The sequence below is a fragment of the Solanum verrucosum genome, unplaced genomic scaffold (genome assembly GCF_900185275.1).
Source record: "Solanum verrucosum unplaced genomic scaffold, falcon-dt-bn FXZP01000103.1, whole genome shotgun sequence".
Classification (NCBI taxonomy): Eukaryota; Viridiplantae; Streptophyta; class Magnoliopsida; order Solanales; family Solanaceae; genus Solanum; species Solanum verrucosum.
In genome coordinates this window covers 5,902,764-5,914,851 of record NW_026020048.1, presented here as the reverse complement: position 1 = coordinate 5,914,851, position 12,088 = coordinate 5,902,764, and the positions used below count along the sequence as shown (strand labels likewise).

The 12,088-nt window shown below is 29.3% G+C and overlaps 2 protein-coding genes and 1 non-coding gene across 3 annotated transcripts in view; 2 read left to right on the top strand and 1 right to left on the bottom strand.

The window, feature by feature from the left end:
• The window catches only part of LOC125822099 (uncharacterized), a 116,996-nt gene that overhangs the window by 53,340 nt on the left and 51,568 nt on the right, over positions 1 to 12,088 (top strand). The window lies entirely within an intron of this gene.
• Positions 448 to 521, bottom strand: TRNAI-AAU (transfer RNA isoleucine (anticodon AAU)). Its single transcript has one exon. It is a non-coding gene; the product is annotated as a tRNA-Ile (tRNA).
• On the top strand, positions 8,503 to 9,293 carry LOC125822116 (chaperone protein dnaJ 11, chloroplastic). The gene has a single exon (XM_049501489.1). The coding sequence runs from the start codon at positions 8,530 to 8,532 to the stop codon at positions 9,079 to 9,081; it is 552 nt and encodes a 183-aa protein (XP_049357446.1). The 5' UTR covers positions 8,503 to 8,529; the 3' UTR covers positions 9,082 to 9,293.

Here is a 12,088-nt window from a genome sequence, read left to right as displayed (position 1 = left end):
CATGAAGTTGCTTTCTCCTAAACAACCAGCAGCAATTAATGTTTGTAATCTGGTCGTTTTAAATGTACATTCTTTGTGAGTTTTTCTGGGGCTCCCTTTGAGTATGTATGTAATGCAACGTCACTATAGATTATATGATCAATGATAAAAATATACATGTATCACCAGGACTTAATGTTGTAGGTCAGTTGGTATCACTTTTTTTATAAGCGTGTCAATGTTTTTCAATCAGCTTGTCATTATGTAAAAAAAATGATCTTGTCAAGAATCAATATCTCAATAAAGATAACTCTGAGGATACCATCATATATAGAAGAACATCAATCGAGATATCAATGTCTAATTTTACTTTTCGATATATTATTTTGACCTATCGATACCTTAGAGTGGATGTGTAATTCTTTGGCCTATAACCAATTAGAAGATGTTGTCAAGTAATAAAAAATCTGGCCCATGCAGGTCTCGAACCTGCGACCTTCGCGTTATTAGCACGACGCTCTAACCAACTGAGCTAATGGGCCATTTGTTCTGAACTACGAAGTTAACAAATATAGCACAAATACAACTCATATCCAGTAAAAAATGACCTTTGGTTTTCCTAAAGCGATCACACGACAACTATTTTCGAAATATCTAATTCAATAAACTATTATTCTGATCAACACTAGTTGTTCTTCGACGCTCGCCCAAAATATATATAAATTATCGAACACTTGAACTTCAAGTAAATCAAAGTTGATCATTATTTTATATTTATATTAATATTAAGTATATGAGATAGATAGTGAGGATATTAAGAGCTAATGGCGCACCTCTGTGGTATTTTATTGAAGGATTCAACTTTATACGAACACAAATATCCTTGAACTTATTTTTATAATATCCCCTCCATGTTAAAACATTGGCCTAATTCATTGATGATCCGCTTAAAATTGACACAATATTTCACTTAGACATATTCATTTTAGACACTTCAAATAAAATTTCACATTGTCATTTTGACACTTCTTGATCACACTCATTGGTAGGCGCGTGAAGTGGTTGTTTAGTTAATTTTTAATTATTTTTTTCTTCTCCTCCATTTTCAGCCACCATTTTGCTCAAGTTAAATCCATCCATTGTAAATGAAGGTTTCAACAAAAATGATAGATTTTTTTTTAAAGAATTTAATAAACTCATTCATTAAATTCTTTGCGCCGGGGGTTTATTTGGAGATCAAAAAAAAAAAATCAACTAGTTGCACAACGTTCTGCAAAAAAGAGTCGGATATTTGGAGGAGAAAGCGCGGGGGTGGTTGCAGAAGGCGATCGGGTTTGGGGTGGGGGGGGGGGGGGGTTTGGAGAAGACGATGGGGTGGGGATTTGGAGGAGGCGATTTGGGGTTTGGGGAAGTTTAAATTTTATTTTATTTTGTTATTATTTGGGCAGTTTATTTTATTTTTTAATTATTTTGGGAAAAAATATTCATGTCATTAACACTCTGTTTGGATCATCGTTACCTATTATATTGTATTGTATCGTTACTATACCTACAATGCTTGTTTTGATTGCTACTTAAAATGTATTGTATTGTATTGTTAAATTTCGTTGTTACGTATCAATGAAAACCCCTATTTTATGGAACAACCGATTTGGTATGTTCCCATTGTTACTTAATTTATTTTTTCAATTATATCATGGCATAATATTCATAATACTTTTTACCCTTTACCATATAATATTTAATTGTAGTCAAACCTCCTACCCTAGAATAATTAAGCATATTTTAGTAAATTTATAAATTACAATACATCAAACCAAACAATAAAAATGTTATTAAACAACAACAAACAATACAGTCTAGCCAAACATTATATCTATCATACAGTACAGTACAATAGAGTACAATACAATACATTATGAAACAATGGATAACAATGATCCAAACAGTGTAATTTATTGGTCAGTTTTTATTTGTATTCAACATTAATTATTTAAAAATTACTTTGACATAAATGACAAATGTCGTGATTTAATTCGTCACTTTACACATCATCCGTGATGGTAATACACACACATTATATGTTTTTGTTGATATTAAAAAAGGTGTCAAAATGACATAGCGGGATCTTACATAAGATGTCTAAAATGAACATCGTCCAGTTAAGGTATCTAAGTGAAACATTGTGCCAACTTCAAGGGGCCATCAATGGGTTAGGCCTAAAACATTTGTCACGTTTCATTTTCAATTTGATTAATTTTAAAATTAAAATTTAGATATTCAAAAACTTTATTAAAAGTACTACAAATTACAATTTTCTCCTATCAATATGATGAAAAATATATATCTTAAAATATTAGTCAAATTTTGTATAGTTTGATTCTCGAAAGGGAAAAAGGATAAATATATCTCCCGAACTATCGTAAATGATATGCAGATACTCTCTGTATATTTTTGGGACACTGATGCCCCTGCCGTTCAATAACTAGAGTATTTTGAAACGGAAGAAGTATATACTTACACTGACTTATAATTGATTCTTAAATAATTTGGAACATAACATGTTAGAATAGATTGATATTATTTTTAAGGAAATTGTACACAAATTTCATAGTGTTAAGACCTAATTACATCATATTCCTTCTATTTTCTAAATTACAAAAATCCCTTAAATTTGGTGGAATTCAAATACATTACTCAACGTCCCAATACAACGCATACGTCCTGATACTAGGGGTGTGCAAAAAACAATTTAACCAATAAACCGAATAGAAAAAAACACTATTGATATTGGGTTATTGGGCAAACGGTTTTGCAAAAAAAATTATTGGGTTATTGGTTCAGTTTCCGGTTTTATGATTTTTGTTAATGGTTAAACTGATAACCCAATAAGACTATACTAAATTTACTGGTCTTATTGTTAATGGTTAAACGATTGTTACTTTCACATTTTTTGTTAATGGTTAAACGATTGTTACTTTCATACTTTTTTCCTTTGATGTGTCTAGTGTCTAAACTTGCAAGAAAAATGATTGTTACTTTTATGATTATTACTTTCATGCCAAATGTTGAAAAAATCATATGGTTTATATGGAAATTTTTTTTATCATGTATATAATATATATGAGTATTTTTTTATTGGTTAAACCGAAAATCGAACCATTAAGTATCATAAATCGATTAACCAAAAACCGATAATAAATATGTTATTGGTTTGGTTATCGGTTTGACGTATTTACAAACCGAAAATCGATAAATCGAACCAATAACACATAAAACCGAACCGAACCGACCGATGTGCGTATATAGTGATGTATCTGATCAATATATCGTGTTGATGTATTACGTCATGATACATTGCATATAGTGATGTATCTGATCGATACATCGTGTACAGTGATGTATCTGATCGATACATCGTGTATAGTGATGTATTCAAGAATAGGAGAGAATAGAAATTTTAGTAAAAAATTTTAATTGATAGGAAATTTGATAGAATATAGTAAAATAAGTTATGTATTTAGATATGATTTCTTTGAACATGGAATATTTTTCAATAAGAATTCAAATCAAATTTTGAAAAAAAAAAAAAAGGAGTAGTAAAAAAGAAGCAGATACTTACGATAGATGTAGGGCCAAATTAGAGAAATACTCCCTCCGTCCCTTTTTAGTTGTCCACTTTAGAAATGACACACAGATTAAGGTAACAATGATTAGCACAGTGAAGTTACAATTTTATCCTTATGACAACTTTTCAATTCAAAATTACAACCACTTATTTGAATTAAAGTGAAATAAATTGGAGGGAAACAACATACACTTTTACAATTTTCAAGAAGTGTAAATAAGGGTATAATAGAAAAAAATTTGTTGTCCTTTCTTGATTTGTCAAAATGGACAACTAAATAGGGACAACCAAAAAAGGAAATATGGACAAGTAAATAGGGACGGAGGGAGTACAAGTCCTAGTATGTCAGTCTGAAAGCTCTAGAAGAAAACAATAAGTAAGAAGTAATTTGACTAAATTAATTTAAGATATAAGTATTTTTTTTTGCATTACATTGATATTCAATAATTAATTACTATGTCTTAATTTCTTTTAATAACAAATAGAGATTTTTAGCAAATATTTAGGAACAGAAAGAATATTTATCCGAAGAAAACAGAAAAGAGGAGTGTTAAATTTAAGTGAGGTATTCGTTATGAAATGACTCTTGGGATATTGTAAAGCATATTATTAGAGCTGGTCTTGACCTTCGATTAATTTTGTAATGGGCCGGTGATTTATTATTTATGCTTTCACCGTAACTCAACATATTGGCAACAATAAGTCGTTATAAAATAATACAAAATGGTCTATTTTCACTGTAAGTTGCTTCATCAATTTGGCCTATAGTGTGTTTAGTAGTTTTTATTTTTTTATTTTTGGGTGTTCCTATGTGTCCCCATGGATTCTAGAACCTTTTGTCCTTGAGCTGATTTGACATATTTTCTGGAAACATTGAATATTCTTTTTTTTCTCCTCTTAATATGTGGTTTCTGAGTCATTTGATTAATATATAGTATTATATAAATGTCACTGAAGAATAGTCTTGGGCCGGTGAATCAGCGGACAGTAGACGATTATATAACTGTCCATCATGCTTTTGGAATATATTACTAAAATAAAATGATGATGTTATAATCAATAAGCTAATTTCTAAGCCTGTGGGCGTTTCGAGCATATATATTCATTTATATATGGATCACTGATGCAAATATTGGTGTCCCACTCACACAAATATCCAAAACAAATTTTTAATCCTCCTTGTTAAATATGACTCTATATTACTGAATGAATATACAAGTGGGGTCAATTTAAGGAAACACAAGTTTAGCATAGAAGAAAACGATCCCTCATTAGTAATTCAAGAAACACCAAACTCTTTGTTGTGTGACTCTTGGGACTTCGTAAAGCACATTATTACTATACCTTGGTTATTAACTTATCATTATTTTATGTTTTAATCTACAATATTGTTTACTAGTTTGTCGAACAAAAAGATATAATCGTAACATAAAGTTAATATTATGAAAATGTTTAGTTTGTGGTATAAGAAGATATCATCATCACATAATTCAATATAGTACTTTATTAAGTAATTTATTACATTGCTAATACTTGCATACATTATCTGAGATGTATGTACAATTTTGTATGAAATTGTATTTGGAATATAAAAATAAATTAAATTAAAAAAGCTTGTAAAGTAATCAATAAACAAGTGTTTGAACACCACATCAAAAATGATCTTTAGCTGCAATTAATTAAAGGTAATAGTTAAATTGCTGCTAAATATGTTTTTTATAGCAATTAACACTCTTTGTAATTATCTCTAAAGCTTATAGTGCAACATCGAAATGTCAATTAACTAATGTCGTTAAAGACATTAGCAATCTTTACTAATGTACATATTTTTTACCGTTAAAAGCTATTTTTATTATAGTTGGACATGAATGTAGTAATATTTGAAAGGCAAGAAAAAGGTATTCCAAGTTGAAGTTAATAAATGACATTAGGAAGTTCAAATTGCGTTTGGGGATATACTCCACTTAAAATTAATTTTAATTCTTTGTGAGTGGGATTAAAAATTATTACTCTCCATCCAAGTTGATCGATAGCTTGCAAAAAAGTCCTTTAAATATTACAAAAATGGTCTATTCAATTTCATTGGATGTTTCATCATCAATTAGCTAATAGTTGCAAGCATAGTATGACTTTTAATTCTTCTTTTTTGGTGCTTGCATGTGTTGTCCATATCTAGAACCATTTTTTTCCATGAGCTGATTTTGACAGGTTTCTGGAAACAAATGGTGATCACAAAATAATGCATGCATAAATAATTGATAGTTTCAAATTTTGTGGTATAATTTATGTTGTTTGATTTTTTCAAAGATGTTTTATAATTGATTGATAGAATAGAACTCTTTGCTATGAATTAGCAGACACTAGATAACAATAAGAGTAGTTATCTATGTCCACTATGGTTTGATAGAGATATGGATCACTCTTGATCTTTAAACATCATTTTCTTAAGTGGCGTACCGTTTGGGACATCACTTAGTATTGTATTATATTTTAGAGATAAAAATCTTCTTAAAGTGATGAATTATTGGTTAATCACAATTCACATGAGAGCTGCAATATAAGTCAATAACTGAACCATCATGTGTTGAGAAGCCAAGGATTTAAGCTATATATATATATATAGTGTAAAAGACTTTTTACTATTGGTAAATATTGATTTATAATAGCATATTGATATTATTTTTAAATCAAATTATCAATTAATATTTATTAAAAAATTAAAATATTGTAACTTATAACTTAATTGCGTGAATATTTTTATTAGAATAATACATAAAACTTAAACCCATCATGCATACAAGGTAGACACACAAGATTATCAATGGTAAGTGATATGGTTAAGGATAAATAAGTACTTCTTGCTCCACAATTTTTGTTGGTTCAATTTACCGATTGTCACTGTCAATATTTCACTTTGTTTCTCGAAGAAGAAAATATTTCTTCCGTTTACTATTGACTTGGCACACTTCTTAAGAAATAATAAATATTAGGGGTAATATAAGTATATAACTATTTTATCCTTTGACTTTAATAAATTTAATGATTTGAAAAATGTGTTAGATGATAAATAGTATTTAATAGCAAGGATAAAATAGACATAAAAGGTAAATTATCTCTTGATTTTTTAAACTTGACAAGCATTATTGGATAACTATTTTTAATTTAATGAATAACTATTATTGAACGGAGAAAGTATTACTGTTGAAATGTGTGTGATCAGAAACAAACCTTTTGTGGTCAAATTAAACTATGGTCTTATTAAATTATTCAAACCACGTCATTCCAATCAAGTACTCCATTTCAAATTAATTGAATTATTGAGATATTTTTTATTTTTTAAATTAATTTAATTGTTCAATTTTCAAGATTACTTTTAAAATGTTCTTCCAATTTTATCCTTCATTAGTTAGTCCTAGAATTAGTTATTAATTAATATTTAGTTATTTTAATCATAAATTTGACAATAATTAATAAGGATAAAAATGAAAAATTATGGCTAATTTATGTTTAAGGGTGTGAAACACCCTCAAAAATTCAATTAATTTGAAATGATGGGAGTATTAGGTTTTTGAGGAGAAATTATGCATTTTTAGGATTTGTGTATCCCATGATTACTGGTTAGAGCATTTAATGGATGATTCATTTTGTCCTTGAATTATAGATTAAAAGCTTAATTAATAAAACCATGAACATGAGATTTGAACTGTTGATGAATAAGAGTGTACTATTTTAAACAATTTTACTCAAGCTATATTTTAAACAAATAAAAAACAATTTTAAAAAATGAATAAATAATTGCAGTATGTAGTGTTGATGAATAAGCGTGTATCACAACTAGAGTTAAAAAATAAAATAACGTTAATGTTTATGAATTAATTGACGTGAGCGGCGGTGGAAAATGATATGGAGTATTATTGATGTCTTGTGTTCAGGTCAGCTAAAGAGTGTGGGCCCACTTCCGTTTCAGCGGTTTACAACCATTCCAATTTTAAGATTTTAATTAATACACTATATATTTTTTCTTTGTTACTTTCTTCTTTGATATTTTCGATAACGACCCTCAAAGTCACAAACTTAACCCTGTTTGGCAAATAAAAAATTTAAATACTATCAAACCAAAACATTTTCAAGAAACAGAAAATAATGTTTCAGTGCAGACAGTTTTAATAATTATTAATTTTATTAGAATTATCTTTAGATATATTGTGTTTACCTCTAAATACACTATATTTTTTTTATCTGAATCGCCTCTCTTCTTCTCTCGTTCAATATATATGAGTTTCACAATTTTCTATATCAACATATTCAAAATCAAATTCAATTAAGCGTATTTAATATTAACTTCATCCTATATATTCGATGTCAAAAGATACATTCATTGCCTGTAAATATCATCACCATTGAACAAAAAAGGGGAGAGAGTAAGAGAGCTAGAGAAGGAGAGGAGAGAGAGAAAGAAATAATACTCATATAATTACTATAAAATATACTTAGTAAATATGATTAAAAATATATTTAATTAAATATTATGTACTCCTTTATTTATTTTAATTGTACTCTGATACTTTTAAATTCATCCTAATCCGTTTATTTAACCCTTCAAACGAGACAAAAACATAATATGTGAATACTGACATCAATCTGAGAACTCACTGAATTGATGAATCGGATAAGCAGAAGTGCTGACTCACCAAATGCATTAAACGGATAAGCCTTCCTTCCGTCCATAACTTCTTTGTCCATAATTACACATTGGCCCCTCCATTATTTACTTTTCTTTTTGGTCCCCCACCTCCCAACTTTTCACATTTCAGTTAATCTTTTTGGCCACAGTTAAAACTTCATCCCATTCTTCTATATAACTTTAGCCCCTTCGCCTTCTCTGACTCATTACACTCCACAAAAAAAAAAAACAACTAAACATGCCCATGATATCTACTTCCCCTCGTTCGTTTCTTCAAACTCCGCCACCGCCGGTGAATATATTTTCCTCCGGCGACAATTCTCTTCTATCACCGTCTTCCGTCAGATTCCGTCAGTCCGGTAACTTCACGACCGCCGCAGCGGCGACCTGTGCTTCCGTCGAAACTGAATCTACCACGTCATCGGCTTCAAGGTACTCGACGATGCCTTCTAACCTTGTCCATACTTCTCCGGCGTCTTTCTACGAGATTCTAGGGATTCCGATCGGCTCTACGATCCAGGAGATCAAGGCAGCTTATCGGAGATTAGCTAGAGTTTGCCATCCCGATGTGGCGGCAATTGATCAGAAGGACACGTCAGCGGACGATTTCATGAAGATTCATTCTGCCTATTCTACTCTATCGGATCCGGACAAACGTGCCGATTATGACCGCCGCCTATTCCGGAGGCGCCGGAGTGTCAATTTGTACTCCGGCGGCTGTTCTCCTTCAGCAATGTCGGGATTCACCGGCTATAGTACCCGGAACTGGGAAACAGATCAGTGCTGGTAGCTCTCTCCGTCATTGGATTCAGAATTCAATGCCTGTTGTATATTTTTGTGAGGCATAGTGATTAGTGGGAAAGAGATTTTAAAAACGGAAAAAATAAAACAAAAGAAGAAAATTAGCTAGATTTTCTATGTTTACTGTTATCTAATTAGAGTTTCTACTTTGTATATGCTGATTATTATAACTTAATACTAACATGAATTTCAAATCTCAGAGTTCCACTACTCTACAAATTATCTCTGTTCCAACTTCTGTGCTCATGGGCTGATCTAGGTGGGGTTTACCGTTCATGGGTTTGAACTTTTTCGTAAACCCTAGAAATTAAGTAATAACTTGTTAATCTCTAACAAAATTAATTGACAACTCAACGTTAAAAAAGCAAAAGAAAAATTTAGAACCCTAAAGTTCTAATATGTCTCCGCCTCTGACTATGCATGTGGTCCTTTTTCCCTTTCTCTAATTATATATACTTCCAAAAAATAAACTAAAGAGAGGCCACAAGCCCTCCGATAACAATATTGATTCGATCCGAGCTCTTTAATTTTAAAAAAAATTGCTCAATGGGCATTCTCGTCGATATTATGCCTAAGATCGAAACCTCCATGCTTTTAAATATTTTCATTTTTATAATTTGGATTTTTTTTAATAAAAAACTAATCTTTAAATCCTTCATAAAGCAAATGGCTGGTAATTTCTTCTTTAACCAATAAATGAAAGTAAACACTCTGCAAAAAACTTATATAGTACTCCCTCTGTTCAATTTTTGTGGATTTACATTCATTGGGGATTGATTCAGATATGAGGGTTAAATTAATAATATTTGATGTAAATTCAAGCATAAAAATCTAAATTTTTTGAAAGCAAACTAACATATTCTAAAACTCCATCATCCATTATAGTGTATTTTGGATTTTTTCTTTAAAAAAATCTATAAAAGGTTCATGATTAAAAAAAATGACATTGCAAATAGTAGTAACTAATCAAGCGATTATAATTAATCAAAAAAAAATCATAGTGTTATGAATTTAATTTTTTTTTAGTAGGATGTGTCCAATTGATTTTATGTAAATCCTTGTAAACTATGGCATAACGCAAAACTGCAGGCTGCCACTAGGTTTTGTCTCTTATAATGTAGTGGAGTTTTATAAAATTGGAATAATAAAGTCATATATGTATTTTAATAATATCAATATGTTCGGATAGACGGATTGCACTAAAAGCTGTCCCTACTGGAGGATGCACTCTTTGTTTCTTGTAAGTAACTTATACTCCGTCGTCTCATATTAAATGATTCATTTTATATTTTCACCATAGTTAATTTTATTAATTTATTCTTCATTTATATTGATAAAAATATCAGCATAATTTCTTAACAACATAACGCTTATGAATAGAATCATCAAAATAGATACAAAGTATTTAATTACTCTGGTTCACTTATTGTTAAAATAGATTTTTATTTTTATTTATCACTTTTAACATATCAAGAAAAGATAATTATATTTTTTCATAATTTACTCACAGCATTAAATACTAATTTCCAAATCATTTTTCAAGACTTAATAATAAACATCATTTAATAAGGATAGTTTGGTATAATACCAATATCAATAATTGTATTTTTAATAGATATATCGAGTCAAACAATGACAAATAAAAGTGAACGAGGGGGTATTTTTAAAATTTTACTTTATATAGAAGTAAAATGATTTGTTTTTATTAATTTTATTTGATTTAGTAAGTGGATAAATTATTTGGGACATGTGTTTTTAATAAGGTGGTCAACTTATATAAAACTAGTAACTAAACTAATGGACTATCATAAAAATGTGGTGTATTGAATACCCCTCCATCCCATATTAGATGGACACTTTGTATTTTACACGATAATTAAGAAATCATTAATAGATTGATCAACTTTACTATTTTGCCCTTTGTTCATATTTGTTAGCCTCTTGAAAAAAAAAATTCTTAGATCTTCAAAATTTGTTTAAAGTTTCAACTTCCTAATACTATTAATTGTAGGGGTAAAATGGAAAGTCTATCTTGATTTAGCAAGTGATTAAGTAATATGAGACAAATATTTTCAATAAAATGCTCATCTGGAGATAATAATATTGTTTCTTTCTTAATTAGAATATTTGATTTTGAATCATGAGAAAAAAAAAAACTAAACGGACTTTATTCGACAATTTAGATTTGCTAAACTCCAAGATTTTGAAAAGAAAACAAAAAAATAAAAAAAAACTAAAAATAGGGGCAAGTGTCTGACTTTAAACTAACACTTTAGATGGACCTAGCAACTGGTGACATAATTTTGGTTTTATCAGCTCCAATTTATTTACGTGACATATTTTGATTTAATCGGTTGATAAATAGTTTTTTTAATCGATTATTATATTTAAAAAATATTCTGATTTTAAAATTTCTAATTTTGTTAATTAACTAGAAGAGAATGATTTCTATTATTAAAAAAAAAAATCTTTTAAATTTTTTGTATCAATCAAACAACACATCAATTGGGTACGATAATATTTGGTAGGGTAGCTATATGTTTGCCTCTTTAATTTGCATGATCTTATTAATGTTTGGCAGATGTGAAAAGACAAAGTTAGGTACTTCCCTTGTGAATTGCGATTAATTAGATTTGCTTTGTGTGTGACTTGTTTATTTTAAGTAGAGGCAATGAACAATAAAATTTTTAAGATTTTATATCTTAATTCACTATTGAAATTAAACTGTTTAATTCTTGAAATTCTATAAATTAGGACAGAGTCACAAAGACAATAAAATTATTCCTGATTACAGACAGCTGCTAAGTAATGTTCAATCATTTGCATCAAATAATTGCTACGTTACTGGTTATATATAAAGTTTATAATACATTATCCTAATCGGTTCATGAAACTTAAAAAATATCACCTCTTAAACCAAACAGAGAATTATAAGGGACATAACAGACATGCTAGAGAATCTATAGCTGTGACTGGTTCATCATTTAATATAAGAA

Coding starts and splice junctions, on each gene's coding strand:
- LOC125822116 (XM_049501489.1), top strand. CDS start 8,530: ATGCCCATGATATCTACTTCCCCTCGTTCGTTTCTTCAAACTCCGCCA.